At 47.3% G+C, this 20,317-nt stretch overlaps 1 protein-coding gene across 9 annotated transcripts in view; it reads left to right on the forward strand.

Annotated features, from left to right (window-relative positions):
• The window catches only part of ADAP2 (ArfGAP with dual PH domains 2), a 31,536-nt gene that overhangs the window by 5,472 nt on the left and 5,747 nt on the right, over positions 1-20,317 (forward strand). For all 9 annotated transcript variants that reach the window (XM_082707366.1, XM_082707361.1, XM_082707363.1 and 6 more), the window contains exons 4-8: positions 672-751; positions 1,692-1,804; positions 12,657-12,803; positions 16,736-16,819; positions 19,785-19,847. In XM_082707366.1, the coding sequence (XP_082563492.1) occupies positions 672-751; positions 1,692-1,804; positions 12,657-12,803; positions 16,736-16,819; positions 19,785-19,847 (487 nt within the window). The remainder of the gene's footprint in view (positions 1-671; positions 752-1,691; positions 1,805-12,656; positions 12,804-16,735; positions 16,820-19,784; positions 19,848-20,317) is intronic.

Genomic DNA, 20,317 nt, shown 5'->3' on the forward strand with positions numbered 1-20,317 from the left:
TGTGACTGATTAGGCTAACATTAAACTCCTGCTATGTGGTGATCATGGTAACAGATCCTTTTACATATATATTTAAACCCCTCAACAACCCCAAGGGGAAGGTAGGTGTAATATCTTTGACATATTCCCCAAGTTCAGAGAAGTTATGCAACTTGCCGTGGGTCCCATGATGGATAAATAGGAGAGGAGAAGGTCCCAGGTGGTTCGACCCCAACATCACTGCTGTATCCAGTGCAGCAGGCCCAGATTTTATGGGCAAGCCGCAGGAAGAGGGTCCTGGACTCTCCTGGCTTCAGCTGAAGAGTATGCAGGGGGGGGGGGTGGTATAGATGGTCCAGGGGAGCTGGTTGATCTAGAAGGCTGGGCTGGCTGGCAGTGGTTTTCAGATAGCCCCTTGGGGGGAATATTTTTCCCCCTGGAGGCACTGGCAATATCTGAAGACATTTTGGGGTATCATAACTGGGGAGAGGGTACTACTGGCATCTAGAGGTTAGAGACCAGTGATGCCACTGGACATCTGACAGAACACAGGAGTCTTCCCCTTCCCCCAAATGTAATGGTATCGAAGCTGAGAAGCCCTGGGGGGTCTGACCAGGCAGCTGCTGGGATGCCCCCACCCTGTGGGAAAACAGTGCCTCAGACACAGTTGACCAAAGGCTCTCTCTTCTTAGGGTGTTAAAGGAACAGTGGATTCGAGCTAAGTATGAAAGACAGGAATTTATGGCCGATGGGAAAACCACCTCACCCCCAGGTAAGGTTATTTCCATCATCTTTTGAGGTCTATGTTCTAATGAATTCTGGTCAATAAAGCACCCGAGTGTTAGGAAGAGGGCCCAGTCAGGAGCTATCTGCTGGCCTCACTCTGGCCACAGAGGCCAAGGTGTGGGTTCCTTTGCCTCTGAAACAGCAACACATCAGCAGGCGGAGTTTTATGGTCTGAGTGGTCAAGAAGCATTTTTATCTCTGGTCCCCACAGGGCCACAAATGCATACAGTGTCTTAATGTAAAGTTGCAGGAAGACTCACCCACCAGGCAGTTAGCAAAAGGCACCCCTGCTGTTGGGGAGTGTGGCCCCTCGTGTGGCACAGGCTTGGTAAGGTACATGGGAGGGATTTCCGCCTCCCTTCCCACCTTTGTGTGAGGCCCAAGCTCACAGCTAGCCCTCGGCCTGTGACTGAGTCTGCCCACTGCTCTGAGCCCAAGCTGACGCTGACCCAGAAAGCAAAGTGTACAAAACCACTGCAAGGACCGGAGACAGCCGGAGCTCAGCAACCCTAGCTAAGGGGAGCACATGGTACTCTTGAACTTGCAGGTACCTAGAGGCTCAAGATTTCCGCCCTTTGGAGGGGTTTGTCAGCTTGGGGTCAACATGACACCAGGCAGCACCGTTACCAGCATCTTTCAGAATCATCCAGTTTCTCAGAACTTAGCCTTCTTAAGGGTTTAGTCTGTCTTCTTATGAAAGAGCCAAAGAAGGAAGTTAGGGAGAGCCCAACCGAAATCATAAGACCTGGCAAAATTGGCCCCAGACAGAACCCTATGTGCAGCAGCTGACATAGCTAAGTTAGATTTAAGATATTTTAGCATGGGGTGGAGCGTTCTCTTTACCCTCGAGACCCTACGTGGTTTGCAAACTGCTTGTTCATCTCAAGGATGTGGCTGTTCCCTCTTTCTCATCCTTGGCGGCTAAGGAAACCGGGAAGGGTTCCTGTGGAAGCGGGGAAGGGACAATGCACAGTTCCTGCGAAGGAAGTTTGTCCTCCTGGCAAAAGAAGGCCTCCTGAAGTACTACACTAAAGAGGAGGTAAGAGACCAGACCAGCAATGGTCCCTCCCTGAGCGCTGGCCCACACCCCACTGAGGTCACATTGGAATCAATGGTGCCATCTTCCAGATAATCTCAGCCATTGAGTGTTCAGCACCGCACGGTTACTTTTCCACAGTCAGGCAATCAGTCCAGTCCGAAGAAAACACACCTCCTCTTCCCTAGAATTAGCTTAGACTGGGCCTTGGATGGCCACTTGAGCTTACTGCATTTATTCATGCACTCAAGAAATTATTTATTTATTTACATATTTTAAAGATTTTTATTTACGTATTTGAAAGAGAGAGAGGGAGAAAGAGAAGGAGTGGGGGGAGGGGCCAAGAAGGAGAGGGAGGGAGGAAGAGGGAGAAGCAGACTCTTCACGGAGTGGGGAACCCAATGCGGGGCTTGATCCTGGGACTCCAGGATCATGACTTGAGCCAAAGGCAGCTGCTTAACCAACTGAGCCACCCAGGTACCCCTTAAGAACTTATTTATTGATCACCTACTATATACTAGACATTCCTATAAGCACTGGGCCTATAGCAGTAAATGAAATGAAGCTCCTGTTCTCATGGGGCTTACAGTCTAGTAGAAGAAGACAGGTGGTAACCAAAAGGTACATCAACATATGATATCTGAGGGGCATCTGGGCGGCTCAGTCGGTTAATTGTCTGTCTTCGGCTCAGGTCATGATCCCAGGGTCCTGGGATTGAGTCCCCTGCTGGGCTCCTTGTTCAGTGGGGAGCTGCTTCTCCCTCAGCCTGCCCACCCCACCGCTTTTGTCCTCTCTCTCTCTGGCAAATAAAGAAATAAAATCTTATATATATATGTGCATATATATATACATACATATATGTGATATAAAACACACACACATATATATATGATATATATGGTATATGGAGGTGGTAGTAGGTTCTGTGAAGAGAAGTAAAAGCAGGTGAAGAGTTAGAGGATGGTGGGGCTAATATCACACAGGGGTCATGGAAGGCCCCTCTGATGACATTGGAGCAGAGAAATCAATAAAAGTGAGCAAGTCAGGGGCTCCTGGGTAGATCAGTCAGTTAAGCAACTGGCTCTTGGTTTCAGCCCAGGTCATGATCCCCGATCAGGATCCGAGCTCAGTGCAGAGTCTGCTTAGGTTTCTCTCTCTCTCTCCCTTCTCCATCTGCCCTCTCCCACTAAAATAAATAAATATTTTTTTTAAAAAAGTGAGCAAGTCATGTGGGTATGTGGGGCAGAATAGAAGAAGTGGAGGGAATGTAAACATAATCCTGGATAGCACATACATGCGTGCCAGTTAGAAAATGACCCCTCCGAGATGGTGTAGCCCTGAGGTCTAGATAAGTAGAAGCCTAGATTGCAGTTCTCGATTACACCCTCAGCCAGGGACTTTTTGTTTAGGGCACAAACTACTCCACCATAAGCCACAGCCTGAGCTGGGAGGGTAGTTGGTGGATCAAGGAAGCCAAAGTGACCTGTGCAGAAGGAGCAAAGAAAAGGACGGAGATGAACTCACATAGGTAAGGACCTTCTAAGGCCTAGTAAGACTCAAGATTCTTTTTAAAAAACAGTTTTATCAAGCTATAAATTCACAGAGGTGTCTGCGTGGCTCAGTCAGTGAAGAGTGGGACTCTTGATATCAGCTCAGGTCTTTTTTTTTTTTTTTTTTCAGCTCAGGTCTTGATCAAGGGTTGTGGGATCAAGCCCTACTCCCAGCCCTACGTTGCACTGGGCTCTGCTCATAGCAGAGGGTCTGCTCTGGATTCTCTCTCTCCTTCTCCTCCCTCAGTGCTTACATTTTCTCTCTCTCTTTCTCTAAAATAAATAAATAAATAAATAAATCTTAAAAGAAAGATACAAATTCATACATCATTACAATTCACCCATTTAAAGCATACAATTAATGGCTTTTAATCTAGTCACAGAGTTGTGTAACTGTTACCACAATCAATTTCAGAACATTTTCAAAACCCCCAAAAGTGGGTGCCTGGGTGGCTCACTCATTAAGCACCTGCCTTTGGCTCAGGTCATGATTCTTGGGTCCGTGGATCAAGTCCTGCATCAGGCTCCCTGCTCCGTGAGGAGACACCCCAAAAGAAATCCCACATCCATTAGTCCTTATCCTCTTCCCACCAAACCCCCAGCCCCAGGACACCAATGGTCTACTTTTTGTCTCTGTAGGTTTGCCTTTTAATTGACAAATAAGGACATGGAAGAGGTGGTCTTTTGTAAGAGACCTCTTTCATTTTGTATACATGTTTAAGATTCATTCAGGTAGCATGTATTAGTACTTCTTTTTATTGCTAAGTACTGGTCTACTGTGTGCACCTTTCATTTGTTCACTTAGTTGGTGGACATTTGAGTTATTTCCACTTTTTGGCAAGTGTGAATAGCACTATTATGAACATTGGTGTAGCAGTTTTCATGCGGATGTTTCCACTCTTCTTGGAGATATTCCTAGGAGCGGAATTGCTGAGTCGGATGGCACCTCTGTATTTACTCTTTAGAGGAACTGCCACACTGCTTTCCAAAGTGGCTGCACCGTCTTATGTTTCCACCAGCAATGTGTGAAGGTTCCTCTTGCTCCACATCCTCACCAACACTTGCTGTCATCTGTCTTTTTGATTATAACCATTTTGGTGGATAAGAGGTAGTATCTGGTTGTGATTCTGATTTACATTTCCTTGATGGCTAATGATGTGGAGCATCTTTTCATGTGTTTATTGGCCGTTTATCTATCTTCTTTGGAGAAATGTCTGTTTAGATCCTTTTCCTATATTTTAATTAGTTTAGTTGGCTTTTTATTATTGAGTTTTTATAGTTCTTTGTGTATTCTAGACACAAGGCCATATTCGATACATGATTTACAAAAATATGTAGGCTTTTGGGATTTTACTCTGAGATGAGAAACCATAGGAAGGTTTTGAGCAAAGAAGTGATATAATTTGATTTAAGCTCTTTGCATTTGGGGAATACAAGTCTTGTGAAAGATGAACATTTTGTGGGGATAGTTTCTTCTGTCCTTTTTCTCCTGCTTGCATCAAGGACCATTACCATGACTATTTTTATTTATTTTTTAAATATCTTTAAGTAATCTCTACATGTAACATGGGGCTCAAACCCATAAATCCAGGGTTAAGACTTACATGCTGTACTGACTGAGCTGACCAAGTGTCCAAATTCAACTTTTTAAAGGACCACTCTGGCTGCTGCTGCGGCCAGGATGGGGCAGAGAGGAGGCAAGAGTGGAAGGAGGGAAAGCAATTAGGAAGCTATTGCAGTAATTGAGGAATCAGGGCGCCTGGCTGGCTCAGTCAGTAGAGCATGTGACTCTTGATCTCAGAGTTGTGAGTTTGAGCCACACCTTGGGCATGGAGTTTACTTAAAACAAATAAAAACAGTTACTAAAAAAATTATCAAGGGAGAAATAATGGTGGATTAGACCAGTTTGGTGGTGAAGGAGGTAGTTCAAAGTGGTCAGATTTTGAAAGTAGAACCAAAAGAACTTACTGCTGGATTGGTCGTAGGGTGTGAAAGTAAGAAGGATCAAGGGTAGTTCCCTGCTTTCTACCCTGTGCAACTAGAAGGAGAGATTTGCCATTTACTGAGATGACAAAGACTTAGCTCACTGAGAGGATGATCAAGAGCCCTTTTTGGCTTGAGATGCTTATTAGTCACCCAGGTGGATGGAGAAGGAGGTTGAATACGTGAGCCTGGAGTTCTGGGGAGAGTTTGAAGGTGGAGTTGTCAGCATTGGGAGTGGTTTAGTGATAGAACTGCCTGGGGTCACCTGGGCAGGAGTGTGGGTAGATGAGAAAAGATTTTTTTTTAAGATTTTATTTATTTATTTGAGAGAGAGAGTGAGAGCATGAGAGGGGAGAAGGTCAGAGGGAGAAGCAGACTCCCCATGGAGTTGGGAGCCTGATGCTGGACTCAATCCCTGAACTCCAGGATCATGACCTGAACTGAAGGCAGTTGCTTAACCAACTGAGCCACCCAGGTGCCCAAGATGTTTTTTCTGTATCCAAAACGTGCTTACTAAGATAATTTCCCACTCATCTTTTTTTTTTTTTTTTAAGAATATTGATTTATCTAGATATCCAGATAGAGAGAGAGCACACAGAGGGAAAGGGAGAAGCAGGCCCCCTGCTGAGCAAGGAGCCCTGTGCAGGGCTCGATCCCAGGACCCTGGGATCATGACCTGAGCTGAAAGCAGATGCTTTTCCAACTGAGCCACCCAGGCATCCCTGTTTCCCACTCATCTTGACTCAGGGTGCTTTTAGTGCTGCTCCTGTCTGAAGGAGCATCCTTCCGCAAGCCTTGCTTTTCATCTTGTGGGCTGGCAGAGGACAGTGGAGCAGTTCACACTCAACAAACTATTGTTTGTGCCTGGCCAAGGACTGTGGTGGTTTTGTAGCATCCTGGCCACTTCACGTCCACGAAATGGGTGTTGGGGCTCTGCACCAGGTGCTGTTCCTTGTGCTTTTCCGCTCTGCACCAGGTGCTGTTCCTTGTGCTGTTCCTTGTGCTTTTCCGCTTCTCTTCTGGGGATGAGTGCCGATAGTCCTCCTTCACAAGGAGTGTGTTCTTGTGGGGAGGTTGTCAGGTGCAGAAAGGAGCAAAAGCAGAAATCCTAGGACTGAGGATTTTTGTTACTTGTTCCTGAATGACCACCATACAACTTAGTGGCTTAAAACATCAGTTTATTATTTATCTCAATCCCGGGGGTCAGGAGTTTGGGCAGGCCTTGGCTGCTGCAGTGTACCCCATGTAGCATCAGCCAGTTCACGCACCCTGCCGCCCTGAGCTGGTGGTTGAGCTGGGCAAGAAGGCCCAGGAAGCCTTCACTCCTAAGTCTGGAGCCTTGGCTCCTTTAGGGAGCCTCTGTCTCTCCATGTGCTTGTTCCTTATTTACGAGTCTGGCTTGAGCTTCTTTGCAGCATGGCAGCTGGCCTCCCCTGAGCAAAGGGCGATGCTGTAGGCCTTTTCAGCGCTAGGTCAGGAACTATGTTCTGGGACGCCTGGGTGGCTCAGTGGCTTAAGCCTCTGCCTTCGGCTCAGGTCATGATCTCAGGGTCCTGGGATCGAGCCCCACATCGGGCTCTCTGCTCAGCAGAGAGCCTGCTCCCCCCACCCCTGCCTGCCTCTCTGCCTACTTGTGATCTCTCTCTCTGTCAAATAAACAGATAGAATCTTTAAAAAAGAAAAAGAGGAACTACCTTCTGTTGGTCAAAGCAACTCCAACAGCCAGCACTGATTCAAGGGGAGCAGATACAGACTTCCCCTCTTTATGGGTATCATGGCACGTACATATGGGGAGGGAAGGAGATTATTTTGAGATTATTTCCCACACTGAACCCTGAGACGTTTCCAGTATTTAGAGGGCAGAAAAATAAGACGTTTCCAGGAAAGAATGTGAAGGAGCGGCCAACAAAGTCAGAAAAGGACAAGTTCTGAGCCCGTTAGCCATCACCTGCCTCCATTTCCTACGGGTGGACTGACGGACTGACTGAATTTCGCCTTCCTCCTGTTGCTTTCCCAGATAGACCACAGCAAGGCTAGCAGGTGACTGCAGTGTGCCTGCAGTCTGGGACCAAGTGAAAAATGATGGGGGAGTGATGAGTACTGCCCCTCCGAGTGAGAATCAGGGGCTTCTTCTGGGCCTTCAATTTAAAGCACTGAAAAATGTTGCAGGTCCAAAAGGCAGGCAGAGAAAGGGCTGCGGCAGAGTTAGGAGCCAATGCAGTACCCCAGCAGCCACTAGGAGCTGGCCTCCGGGAGAGTCTCATCCTTGGTTTGCCAGGGTCCATCTGTTTCTCAGTCCGAAGCCAGTTCAGTCTAAACCAATCTAAAAGCAGAACGAGTGGCTTCTGTTACTTTTAAATTTCTTTCCCAAGAGGGAACTTTTTTTTTTTTAAGGTTGTAAAGATAACGCACTTTTATGTAAAAAATTTGGGTAATACAGAAAAGTAAGGCTGAAGAAAGGAAGACTCATCTCAACATAATAAAATAATAATACCCAGAACAGGTTTTCTTAAAAATTCTACAAAGCAAAAAGAAAAAGACAGTCTTTTGGAAAAATTGGCAAAGAAAATAGACTGGCAGTTCACAGAAAAGGAAACCAAAATGCCTTATAGATTGAAGAAAGATGCTCCATCTCTCTGGCAGTCAGGAAAATGCAAATTAAAGCCCTACAGAATATACCACCCACTCACCAAAATGGCTGGAATTAAAAAGGCTGACAGCTGGGGCGCCTGGGTGGCTCAGTGGGTTAAAGCCTCTGCCTTTGGCCCAGGTAATGATCCTAGGGTTCTGGGATCAAGGCCCAAATCAGGCTTTCTGCTCAGCGGGGAGCCTGCTTCCTCCTCTCTCTCTCTGCCTGCCTCTCAGCCTACTTGTGATTTCTGTCTGTCAAATAAATGAATAAAATCTTTAAAAAAAAAAAAAGGCTGACAACTCCATGTAAAGGACGTGGAGAAACTGGAACTCCCCTATGTTGCTTGGTGGGATTGTAAAGTGATACAACCACTTGGGAAAACCATTTGGCAGTTTGTAATAAAGGTAGATATATATTTAACAGTATAACCCAGACATTGCACTCCTAGCCATTTACTAAAGAGGAACAAAAACATGTGTCCACAAAAATATTTGATGCAAATGTTCATAGATGTTTTATTCATAAAAAAAAAAAAAACCATCGGGGCACCTGGGTGGCTCAGTGGGTTAAAGCCTCTGCCTTCGGCTCAGGTCATGATCTCAGGGTCCTGGGATCGAGCCCCATATCGGGCTCTCTGCTCTGCGGGGAGCCTGCCTCCTCCTCTCTCTCTGCCTGCCTCTCTGCCTACTTGTGGTCTCTCTCTGTCAAATAAATAAATAAAAAATCTTTAAAAAAAAAAAACAACCACCAAAATGTGGAAAGAACCCAAATGTCCATCCACAGCTGAATGAACAAATTGTAGTATATCCGTAGAAGGAATATTACTGAGCAATACTACTCAGTAATAAAATGGGACAAACTACTAATAAATGAACAATGTAGATGAATCTAAAATAAATTATTCTGAGCAAAAGAAGCCTTATTCAAGAGTATGTACTATATAAATCCATTTATACAAAGTTCTAAAACAGGCTAAAACATTTCATATCAACAGAAGGGAGATAAGTGATTATCTAGGGTTGGGGGGGCAAGGAAAAAATCTTCCAGGGGCCTGAGGAAACTCTTGCATTAGTAGTCTTTTTTTTTTTTAAAGATTTTATTTATTTATTTGAGAGAGAGAGAGAGAGAGTAAGCAGAGGCAGGAGCAGAGAGAGGAAGAAGCAGACTCAGCACTAAGCTCAAAGCCCAGTGTGGGGCTAGATCCCACCACTCCAAGTTCATGACCTGAGCTGAAACTAAGAGTCGGAAGCTTAACTGACTGAGACACCCTTGTGCCCCAGTGATTGCGGTGATGCTTCCATGGGTGTATCCATTTGTTAAAAACCATGCTGTACTCTTAAAATGAGTGCCATTTATTATTTATAAATTATACCTCAACAAAGTTGATGAAATGAATGTTAAGAATGACATTCAATTTCATACCCATCATATTGGCAAAAAACTTAAATCTGCCAGTCAGGTGTGGGTGAGGCCATAGGGAAAGGGGATCTCCTCTGTGACTGAGTGTGTTACTCGTTTCCATTATTCAGTATTCAGTTGAAGTAAATAATGGTTCAGCTGCTATGGAGAGCCGTTCAGTGAAGTAATTCGGCATTTTCCTGTACATTGAAGATGTATACCCATGTGATCTAGCAATTCCACTCCTAAATATACACCGTGACTTGGAGAAACACTCCCGTATGTGTACCATGGACACAGCCTGACTGTAGCATCACTTCTGATTGCAAAAATCGAAATAATCTCAGTATCTTGAACAGGAAAATAGAGATAGCCTTTGGTGTGGTCATTTATAAGAGCCAGCCAGGTTGGTGTATCTCAACATGAACAGAACTCACAAATGTAATGTTGAGTGACAACAGCAAGATCTAGAGTGATACATATAGTATGATACCATTTATGTAAATGGAAACCACAAAAATCAATACTGTGTATTGTTCATAGATACGTATATGTGCGTAGAAGTATAAAAAGTGAGCTAGAAGAATAAACATCAGACTCAAGACAGGGATTGCCTGGTTGGGGGCAGTACAGGAGAATGGGATAGAATGAATAATAGTGGAAGGGATTTTGCCTTTATTAGTACAATCATATTTCTTTCGGAAAAAGTTAGGAAGAATATTGGTAAAATTAGATATTCTTTTGTGTTTCTAGTATTTCCCATAGTAAGTATTTAAAAAGGAAAGTCTTCCAGTAGTCCTTCAAGAAGAGTATTAGTATAAACATGTCTATATTTTTTAAAAAGTATTTTATTTATTTATTTGACAGAGAGAGACACAACGAGACAGGGAACACAAGCAGGGGAAGTGGGAGAGGGAGAAGCAGGCTTCCCAGCGAGCAGGGAGCCTGATGCAGGGCTTGATCCCAGGACCCTGGGATCATGACCTGAGCCGAAGGCAGACACTTAACAACTGAGCCACCCAGGTGCCTCTAACATGTCTATATTTTTATGCATGTTCAAATTGACATACATTTTATGTATATGTATATATACTTCTGCAAGTATGTATGTAATTTTTTGTTTTAGTAGGTTCCTACTATACATCCTGTTCTGGGATTTGGTATTTCTACCCATGGATATCATGGATATTTTTTCATATAAGTAATACTGACCTAGGAGCACCTGGGTGGCTCAGTTGTTAAGTGTCTGCCTTAACAGACACTGGGTATACCCAGACACTGGGTATCTGCCTGTGACTCAGGTCATGATCCCTGGGTCCTGGGATCCAGCCCCGCATCAGGCCCCCTGCTCAGCAAGAAACCTGCTTCTCCCTCTCCCACCCCCGCTGCTTGTGTTTCCTTTCTCGCTGTCTCTCTCTCTGTCAAATAAATAAATAAAATCTTAAAAAAATAAGCAATATTGATCTAAATTATCCTATAAAAATTCTGTGATATTTCATATACCATTATTTGTTTATTTAACCCATTGTCCCTGATTGTGTGTATATATATACATACACATATATAGTAGTAATATATTATTATATGGTTATATATATAATAGTTTCTCTTCCTGCTCCTCCTTCTCCTCCTCCTTTTTCTTCTTCTTCTTTTACTACTACTACTATTGTTCTTTTTTTTTTAAAGATTTTATTTGTTTATTTGACAGAGAGAGACAGAGAGGTCACAAGTAGGCAGAGAAGCAGGCAGAGAGAGAGGGAGAAGCAGGCTCCCCACCAAGGAGAGAGCCCGATGTGGGGCTCGATCCCAGGACCCTGGGATCATGACCTGGGCCGAAGGCAGAGGCTTAACCCACTGAGCCACCCAGGCGCCCCTACTACTATTGTTCTAAAAAACATGGCAACAAGCATCTTTTGACATACATGTTTGCACAGTAATGCATTTCCTGGCAATAGATTTGCAGATGTGAAACTGTGAGTTAAGGCGAAATACTCAACAAACAACAAATATGACCAAATTTGCCTTTTTTATTTTTTTTTTATTTTTATTTTTTTAAAGATTTTATTTATTTGTCAGAGAGAGAGCGCGAGCGAAAGTGAGCACAGGCAGACAGAGTGGAAAGCAGAGGCAGAGGGAGAAGCAGGCTCCCTGCAAAGCAAGGAGCCCGATGTGGGACTCGATCCCAGGACGCTGGGATCATGACCTGAGCCGAAGGCAGCTGCTTAACCAACTGAGCCACCCAGGTGTCCCCCAAATTTGCCTTTAGAGAAGACTATCGAATAGAACTTTGTTCAGTGATGAAAATGTTCTATGTCTGTCTTGTCTGATACCCTAGTCTGATACCAACTGCCTAGCACTTGAAATGGGACTCAGCATAGGGAAATGAAGTTTATATATATATATATATATATATATATATATTTTTTTTTTTTTTTTTTTTTTTTTTTTTTTAAACTAAGGTCTGGGCCCACTGTGGGGCTTGAACTTACGATCCTGAAATTAGGAGTCCCCTGCTCTATCTACTGAGCCAGCCAGGTGTGCCCTAAGGAACTGAACTCTCATTTTTTTTTTTTTAAGATTTTTTATTTATTTGTCAGAGAGAGAGAGAGAGCGAGAGCGAGCACAGGCAGACAGAGTGGAAGGCAGAGTCAGAGGGAGAAGCAGGCTCCCTGCAGAGCAAGGAGCCCGATGTGGGACTCGATCCCAGGACGCTGGGATCATGACCTGAGCCGAAGGAAGCTGCTTAACCAACTGAGCCACCCAGGCGTCCCTGAACTCTCATTTTTATTAAATTTTAATTTAAATAGCTATATGTGATTAATGGCTGCCCCACATCTAGAGTATTTGTACCATTTTTCTCTCTTATCAATTACAAAGGAGAACACTCTTTTCCCTTCCTTGCTTACTATGGGTTAGTGCTTAACCCGTGTTCCAGACCCCTGCCAACAGAGTAGAGCATGGGAGGGAGCTCCCCAAGGCCCCCATACCTGCTTTTATCTATTTATCTATTTTATTTTATTTGTTTGCATCCATAAATGATTTGTTTCTGAAAAGGTTCTGTGGCTAAAAAGTTTAGAAAGTCCTAAGTTCAGGATGTTCCATGCCCCCTCCCAGCTCGGAGAAGCCAATCTGGTCAAGTGGGAATGGCAGGATGGCCAAAACATTGGACATTGCCGCATCTGAGTATTAGAGCAGGAATACTCAAGAGCTATGGAAAGATACAAAGTGGTTATCCATATGTGCTTTGGCCTGGTTGAAGGTGATGAGAAGTCACCCACATCCTCTCTTTCAGGGTAAAGGCCCCAAAGCTGTCATCAGCATCAAGGACTTGAATGCCACCTTTGAGACAGAGAAGATAGGGAACCCCCATGGACTGCAGATCACCTACAGGAGAGAGGGCCACGTCAGGAACCTCTTCGTGTACCACGAGAGTGGGAAGGTGAGATGACTGGTGTTGGCACTCCGGCCCCAGCCTGTTCTGCAGGCCTGCCTTGCCAGCTCCCTGGTTCCATGGCCACTTGAGGAGCACTGCTGCTATTGGCCTCATCTCTTGTCCCCTTCCGGGCCAAGACAGCTGTAGGAGCAACACAGAGTGAGATCAAGGAGAAAAATCTGGCAGGCAATGTGAGTGTGTGTGGCCGGTGCACAAGCCACGAGGGGAGTCCCATTAGCAGGAGGGGCTAGCCCCAGAGTGACAAATCCAGGTAGGGTGGAGATTCTGCACACGTGAGCAGGGGTGGATGGAAGATGTGGCAACCCTAAACCCTAGGGCCTTGCTTCTCCCCGTGTGGTCCTGCACCCATGACATTAGCATCCCCTGGGAGCTTATTAGAAATGCAGTCTCAGGCCTATGTGAACCTACTGAATTAGAGATGCATTAGAGAAGAGCAGGCCAAAGGTACAGGTGCAACAGAGTGAGCTAGGTCAGAAAGAGCAGTCTCCCGACTGAGCAAGGGACACAGATGCCAAGTAGAGGTGGGGAGGGGTAGAGGTGAGGGTAGACATTTTTGAGTGCCTATTAATTCTGTGCGAGGCACTGTTCTTGGCAATCACATCATTTCTTTTCTCTTTCCTTTTTTTTTTTTTTTAGATTTTATTCATTCATTCATTCATTCATTTGAGATAGAGAGCACAAGAGTTGGGGAGGAGCAGAGGAAGAGGAAGAGGGACAAGCAGACTCCACACTGAGTGCGGAGCCCAGTGCAGAGCTCGAACCCATGACCCTGAGGTCATGACCTGAGCTGAAATCAAGGCAGACACTTCAGTGACTGAGCCACCCAGGCATCCCATTGTTCATCATTTCTTAATCCTCAAAACAGTCCTGGAGATGTCTTAAACCTATGTTACTGAGCCCCGGGCCTGTTAAGTAACTTGCTCAGGGTCTCCCAGACTATGGTTCCTGAGTCCTATAACCTTTTACTCCTCCCCTCTGCCCATGTGCCTCTAGCAGAGGGAGACTCCTTGGCAGCAGGAGCCAGGAACCCTAGAGGAGGAGGAGATCTTCCCAACGGGCCCCAGCACAGGGAGGCCGGCAGAGTCTGGGCAGAGTTTCTGGTGGTGGAGTCTGAAGGATGAGGGTTTAGAATCAGAAACTGGAGCCCTGGTTTTGCCACTCTGAGCTGTGTTACTGGGCCAAGTCCCTTCCCTTCCTCCATCTGCTTGTTTGTGAATTAGAACACCCCCTGCCCAGAGGAGTTTTGAGGGTGAATGACCATGAACGATGAATGTGAAAGGATTTCATTACAGTGAAGTACATTTCAAACTAATCTCTGCTAATTAGGGGCTAATTGGTGGCTCAGTCAGCTCAGGTCATGATCCCAGGGTCTTGGGATAGAGCCCCTTGTCAGGCTCCCTGCTGAGCCAGGGGCTGACTGCACCCTCTCCCTCCTCCACTGCCTCATGCTCTCTTGCTATACTGTGTGATGGGGTGTGCGTCATGCTGGGGACACACAGGAGATGTGTAAGTGGCAGGCAGCAGCCACAAGAAAGAGTTTCTATTTAAAAATTATGTGAATGTGTTGAAAAAGGGTCTGGCCCTTCTCTTTCCCTTAGTGCTCCAGCTTCTCTGTTAGGTAGGCATAAGAGGGGGTTACTCGTGCCTGCAGGAGACACGTCCCTCTTTTGAAAGTGAAGTGGACAAGGGGTCAGGTAATGATCCAGGGTCCTAAAATCAAGCTTTCTGCTCAGCAGGGAGTCTGCTTCTCCCTCTGCCTCTTGCTCCCTTGCTTGTGCTTTCAGGTTTGAAACAAACAAAACTTCAAAACAAAACTGCATACAAATCTGTATGCAGGTTGGATTTGGCCCCAGTATCACCCGTGAGTGACCAAAGTGAAGGTCTGGGTGAGTCTTTTCTGGGATGGCCCTGTTATTTCAGTGCCTGGGACCTGGAAAGGTTATTAACACTTGGGACAAGAGAACTCACCACTCTGAAATACTAGGGCCAGAGCAGCTCTGCTGGTGAGAGACAAAGGGTCATTCTGTTGCATTCCTGGAAAACCATATTCAAATGAATTTCTCGATCACCGTATTACATCAGAGGGCAGCAGTTCGGCCATTCGAACCACTCTTTCTCGGCTTCCCGATTCCAAATTCTCGAGAGAGAGGACCTGAGAAGCCTGGTCTAGCTTCTGCATTGGTCCAGCCCTGACCTCGTTGCTGTGGCCAAGAAGGGGCGGGTCCTAGCAGCAAATGTGGCTGCAGTTGTGGGTGAACGGTGAGTGTGTGAGCAAGGCTGGGGCGGTTCTCATAGAAGCTAGGCTCGGGCTGAGCAAAAATCCACAACTAAATTGAACTTCAGAAGAAGTAGAATGTTCTAGGCCAAAGCTATGTGTGGGGTGAGGGAAGAGAGGTGGGCGAAGCAGAGTGTTCAAGGCGGAGTGAAATATATTGGGAGGATTGCAAAGGTTTGGGGTTTTTTGTTTTGTTTTGTTTTGCTTTGTTTTGTTTTTAAAGATTTTACTTATTTTGAGACAGAGAACCAGCAGAGGGAGGGGCAAAGAGAGAAGCAGACTCCACACTGAGCAGGGAGCCTGTTGCAGGGACTCAATCCCAGGGTGCTGGACCATGACCTGAGCTGAAGGGAGATGTGCAAATGCTCTTGTACCTACAGAGCTCAGGGGGTGAAGTAGTCATACTAGGGAACTTAGACTTTTCATCTGAGGGTAGCAGAGAGGACTCTAAGCCAGACTGAGTTAGATTTTCAATTAAGAAATCAGGGGTGACTGGGTGGCTCAGCAGAGAGCCTGCTTCCTCCTCTCTCTCTGCCTGCCTCTCTGCCTACTTGTGGTCTCTGTCTGTCAAATAAATAAATAAAATCTTTTTAAAAAAATCATTCTGGGGGGCGCCTGGGTGGCTCAGTGGGTTAAGCCTCTGCCTTTGGCTCAGGTCATGATCCCAGGTCCTGGGATCACCCCGCATCGGGCTCTCTGCTCAGGGGGAATCTGCTCCCTCCCCCCTGACCCGCCTCTCTGCCTGCTTGTGATCTCTGTCAAATAAATAAATAAAATCTTAAAAAAAAAATCACTCTGGGAGGGTGCCTGGGTGGCTCAGTTGGTTAAACGACTACCTCCGGCTCAAGTCATGATTGCGGGGTCCCAGGATTGAGTCCTGCATCGAGCTCCTTGCTCAGTGGGGAGTCTGCTTCTCCCTCTGCCTGCCACTCCCTCTGCTTGTGCTGTCTCTCTCTCTCTCTCTCTGACAAATAAATAATAAGAAAATAAATTTAAAATAATAATAATAAGTTAAAAAAGAAAATCACTGGGGAAAAAAAAAGATCATTCTGGCTGCTGTTGGGAGGCCCCACTGCAGGGTAGTAGAGTCAAGGCTGAGGCAGCTAGACAAGTGGTTCACCAGGGATAACAGTGGCCCACACTCCACCAAGGATACACTCCCCCTAGAATGACACAAGCAAGTCCAAGCCAGCTTTGACCCAAGTTGCACTCCACGTGATTGGTGGGGAATCTGCAGGTGCACCTGCCCGCACTTGAGAGGTGGTCTTTGACATCTGAGGACCCTTGCTCCTCCAGCTGTGTCCCACTGACGAGCATGGCATCACCAGAGAGTTTGTCAGAAATGCAGGATCTTAGCACCACCACTCCCCCAAGCACAGCCCAAGGCCATTACTGAACTCTGGTGCTGTTCATCTTGGTCTTTCCCCCATGGCTCTGGATATCTCTCTACCGGGGGCTTCCCTCCTCTAGTGAGCCCCCCAGGCTCTGGCATGGTCCTCCCAGATGCCTGTGATCAGCACATGATCCCTGAGCAAAACCGGGGGCTGGGGGAGATGTGCTGACCCAGCTAGCCTCCTGCCCCCAAACTCGGCTCCCCCAGGGCTCCATCTCACAGGCGGTTTGTTCTCATTTTTCTCCGCAGGAGATAGTGGACTGGTTCAATGCCCTGCGTGCAGCCCGTCTGCAGTACCTAAAAATGGCCTTTCCTGAGCTCCCTGAGTCTGAGGTGAGCTAAATGTGGACCCCAACTTCTTCTATTTTTTTTAAAAGATTTATTTACTTATTAGAGAGAGAGAAAGCGTGAGCAGAGGGAGGGGAAGAGGAAGAGAGAAGCAGACTCCCCGCTGAGTGCAGAGCCTGATGCAGGGCTTGATCTCATCACCCTCATCAAGTCATCATGACTTGAGCAGAAGCCGAGATGTGGATGCTGAACTGACTGAGCAACTCAGGAGCCCCATGGACCCCGACTTCCAAGTCTTCTCCCTGCCACCTCCTCTCCTTGTCTGCTGACCTCAGAAATACTCAGAGGCCAGACTAGCTTTGTGGACAAGATTTGGGGTTGGATACCTCCGAGGGAAACCAAAGGCTTTCTTCAGGGGATTATGGCCTCACACATGGCAAGGCAGCCTCAGAAACATAGGTCAGGCTGTCCCCTTTGGGATGCATATCCACCTCCCCAGTGTCAAGGGGCTCAGTATTTGGACATCTCTTTCTGACCCCTTCTCCCACTGAAATGTACAAATGATCCCTAATGAACTGCTTACAGCATGCTTTTGAGCCCATTTTATCTTTTATCTAGTAATCCCCTGTAACATCCAGTTAGGTGGGGTGATTATTCCCATTTTACTGATGAGAAACTGAGTCCCAGGAAGGTCAAGTGAATGCCAGAGGGCACACCTCCCACTCTAATGTCCTCCCTTTGCCCTTTTGTGTTCTGGTCTTGGGAAGGCAATGGGATCTTCTCCATTACAGCTCTGACAGGAACAGTCCACCTTCTGTGGCCAAGGTACTGGTGAGCCCAGGAACTTCATTATGGCTCTCCTTGGACATGTGGGGCCCCCATCTAGTCTCAAAGGTGTGGGGGGTATTCTCTGCTGCCTCAAGCCCAGACGCTTGCGCTCTCGTGGATGCTTTGTTGCTAACTCACTGTCTGACTGCTGCAGGACACATCATGTCTTGGAGCATCTGTTTCCACATCTGTGAGATAGTGGTGGGTCTGGGTTATTATCAAGGTCCCTGCCAGCTCGGAGGTACTATGGTTTGGGCTGCTTCGGGCCCTGCTCCAGGAGGATTTTGTAAATGATGGTGGGGCGGAGACACCCTATTAATCCCAGGACTTTCTTTTTCCAAACAGTTAGACCCTCCTTAAAAGCCTAAATGCTCCTTAATTCCAGTGTCTGCAGGGAGCTGAGTTTTAGGAATGGGCGTCTGCACCAGGCCTGGCAGTGCACAGAGATGGCCCCACTGATGGCAACCACAGCCAGAACTGCGGTGCAACCCCTGGATCTGCGGTGTCAGCACCCAGCTTGAGCGAGTGCACATTCCGCCGGCAGGGCGCTGTGCCTGTCGAGTGCTGACTGGAGAGGTTGGAGAATGGACTCCCAGCCTTAGTCATCTGGGCTCGCTCTCCAACTTTGCTGACCTCTGCAGAGGACATTGGTCTCTGGCCAACTTCTCAGTGTCCTCTTGCCTCCCCTCATCCAATGTGGGTCTCCTCCTTACCCCCGTCTCTTTGCTGCTGTTCCTCCCGCTGTGGTTAGGGATGGCCTGAGGTTCTGGGCAGTCACCTGGACCTGGCTCAAGGTTAGGGATCCAGAGGCTAGACACCCGGGGAGTTCCAGTGTCAGGGGTGGTCCCAGACTAAGAAATGGGTGGCCTCTGAAGTCAGAGAAGCTGGCGTATTACCTGGGGCACATCACCTTACCCGCTCTGAGCCTCGGTTCACTCATCGGTTACTATGGGGACAATACCTACTTTCCAGGGCTGCTTGAGACTCGGGGGAGCCACAGCTTCTGGGATACAGCGAGCAGCACCCCATCCACATGATCTCCCCTCTTCCGGTTGCTTCCCTAGGCTGAGCGTGCACAGCCCTGACTCAGGGTCAGACTCTTGCGCAGTTTAGGACTCTTCCTTCCAAAAAAAGGAATGAGGGCCTACAGAATGTACTGTGGGGACAGAGGAGTGGTAGAGTTTATATTTTCATTTTCGGCTCACAATTTTCTTCCTTTCAACTTCCCAGACTTCACTTCCTCTCTGCTCCTACCCTGGGCCCTGGAGCTCCCAAGAACCAAGCCCCCCTGCTCTCAGAGGCCTGAGCTGTCACTGGGAGCTCTAGACTTGCCAGTTTGAACTCTCGAGCATGTGAGGCCAGCGTTCATTCCTGGAAATGTCTCTGAGCATAGGGTGGCAAGCTGGAAGGGTCCTGGGGATCACATAAGCCCATCTCCTTGTTATTCAGAAGGAAATGGGCCCAGAGAGGGACAAGGTCTTACCAAGGAACACAGCTGGTGGGGGGTCAGAGCTGCAGCTGGGACTTAGTCCAGAGCTTTCTCTACATGCCCCCTCTTCTAGCTTCTCCCGTGGGCCTGTGTCAGAACTGCCAGCAATGGCCAGGCCTTGGCCAGGGGCCTGATCTGAGGGCTCGGCATGTCTACACGGCAGTGTCACAGTGGAGTGGGAAGAGTGCCACTAGTGTACCGTGGTACTGTCTCGTGCCTGTCAGCCCGAGGTGTGAAGCTGAGCTGTATATCCTACCAGCGACACAGCTCAGGGAAGCTCGCCAGACACTTCTCTGGGGCCTGGTTTCTCTAGAAGTCCAGTGAGCATAATAATGTCCTCCCTACAGGGTGACTGAGAATTGCACCCAGAGCAATTAGACCCTCAGAATATGCCCTCTGAAACCAGGAAGGTTTCCTTCGAGCCTGGCCTCTGTCTGCCTCCTGGGGTTGCAGAAGGGATCCTTAAGCCATGATTCGGCTCTGCTGGTGAGCTCTGCAAACATCTGAGATGCTGTCGTCTGTTGAATTGTTAACATTGCATCCAACACATTCCAAATATAACCCTGTGAACCATGAGCACACATCCTTCCCCATTCCAAACTTCCTCTTTGCTGGGCAGCCAAGTTCAGTGGGGAACCTTGAACCCTTGACATGTGAGTGGGGGGTCTCAGTGTTATGTCTCTCTTCCCCCAGCTCGTGCCCCTCATCACAAGGAAGTACCTCAAACAAGGCTTCATGGAAAAGACGGGTCCAAAGGTATCTTCCACCACGCTCTGTGGGACTTACACAGCCCTGGTTCCAGTGGGCAGTAGGGCAGAATTTGGGAAGTGGGAAGTGAGGAACCAAGGGGGTGGGAAGAGGGAGGGACGGAAGTAACCCAGTGTTTGTGAGTTCCTGGGGCAGAAGACCAAGTGGGGACTGGTGAGCTAGTGTGTGGTGTGGGAGCCCAGGATCGCTGCAGGTGCTTCTCCTGATCCTTGGGCAGCCTCCTTCTTTAACGACATCACCAGCAGCTTCTTTCCTCCTTCTTTTCTTTTCTTTTTTTTTTTTTTTAAAGATTTTATTTATTTGAGAGAAAGAGAGCAAGCAGAGGGGAGGAGGGGGTTAGAGGAAGAAGGGGAAGCAGGCTCCCCGCTGAGCAGGGAGCCCATGCAGCTCCATTTCAGGACCCCGGGATGATGGCCTGATCCAAAGGCAGATGCTTAACCAACTGAGCCACCCAAGCG

The sequence above is a fragment of the Mustela nivalis genome (assembly GCF_964662115.1).
Source record: "Mustela nivalis genome assembly, chromosome: 17".
Lineage (NCBI taxonomy): Eukaryota > Metazoa > Chordata > Mammalia > Carnivora > Mustelidae > Mustela > Mustela nivalis.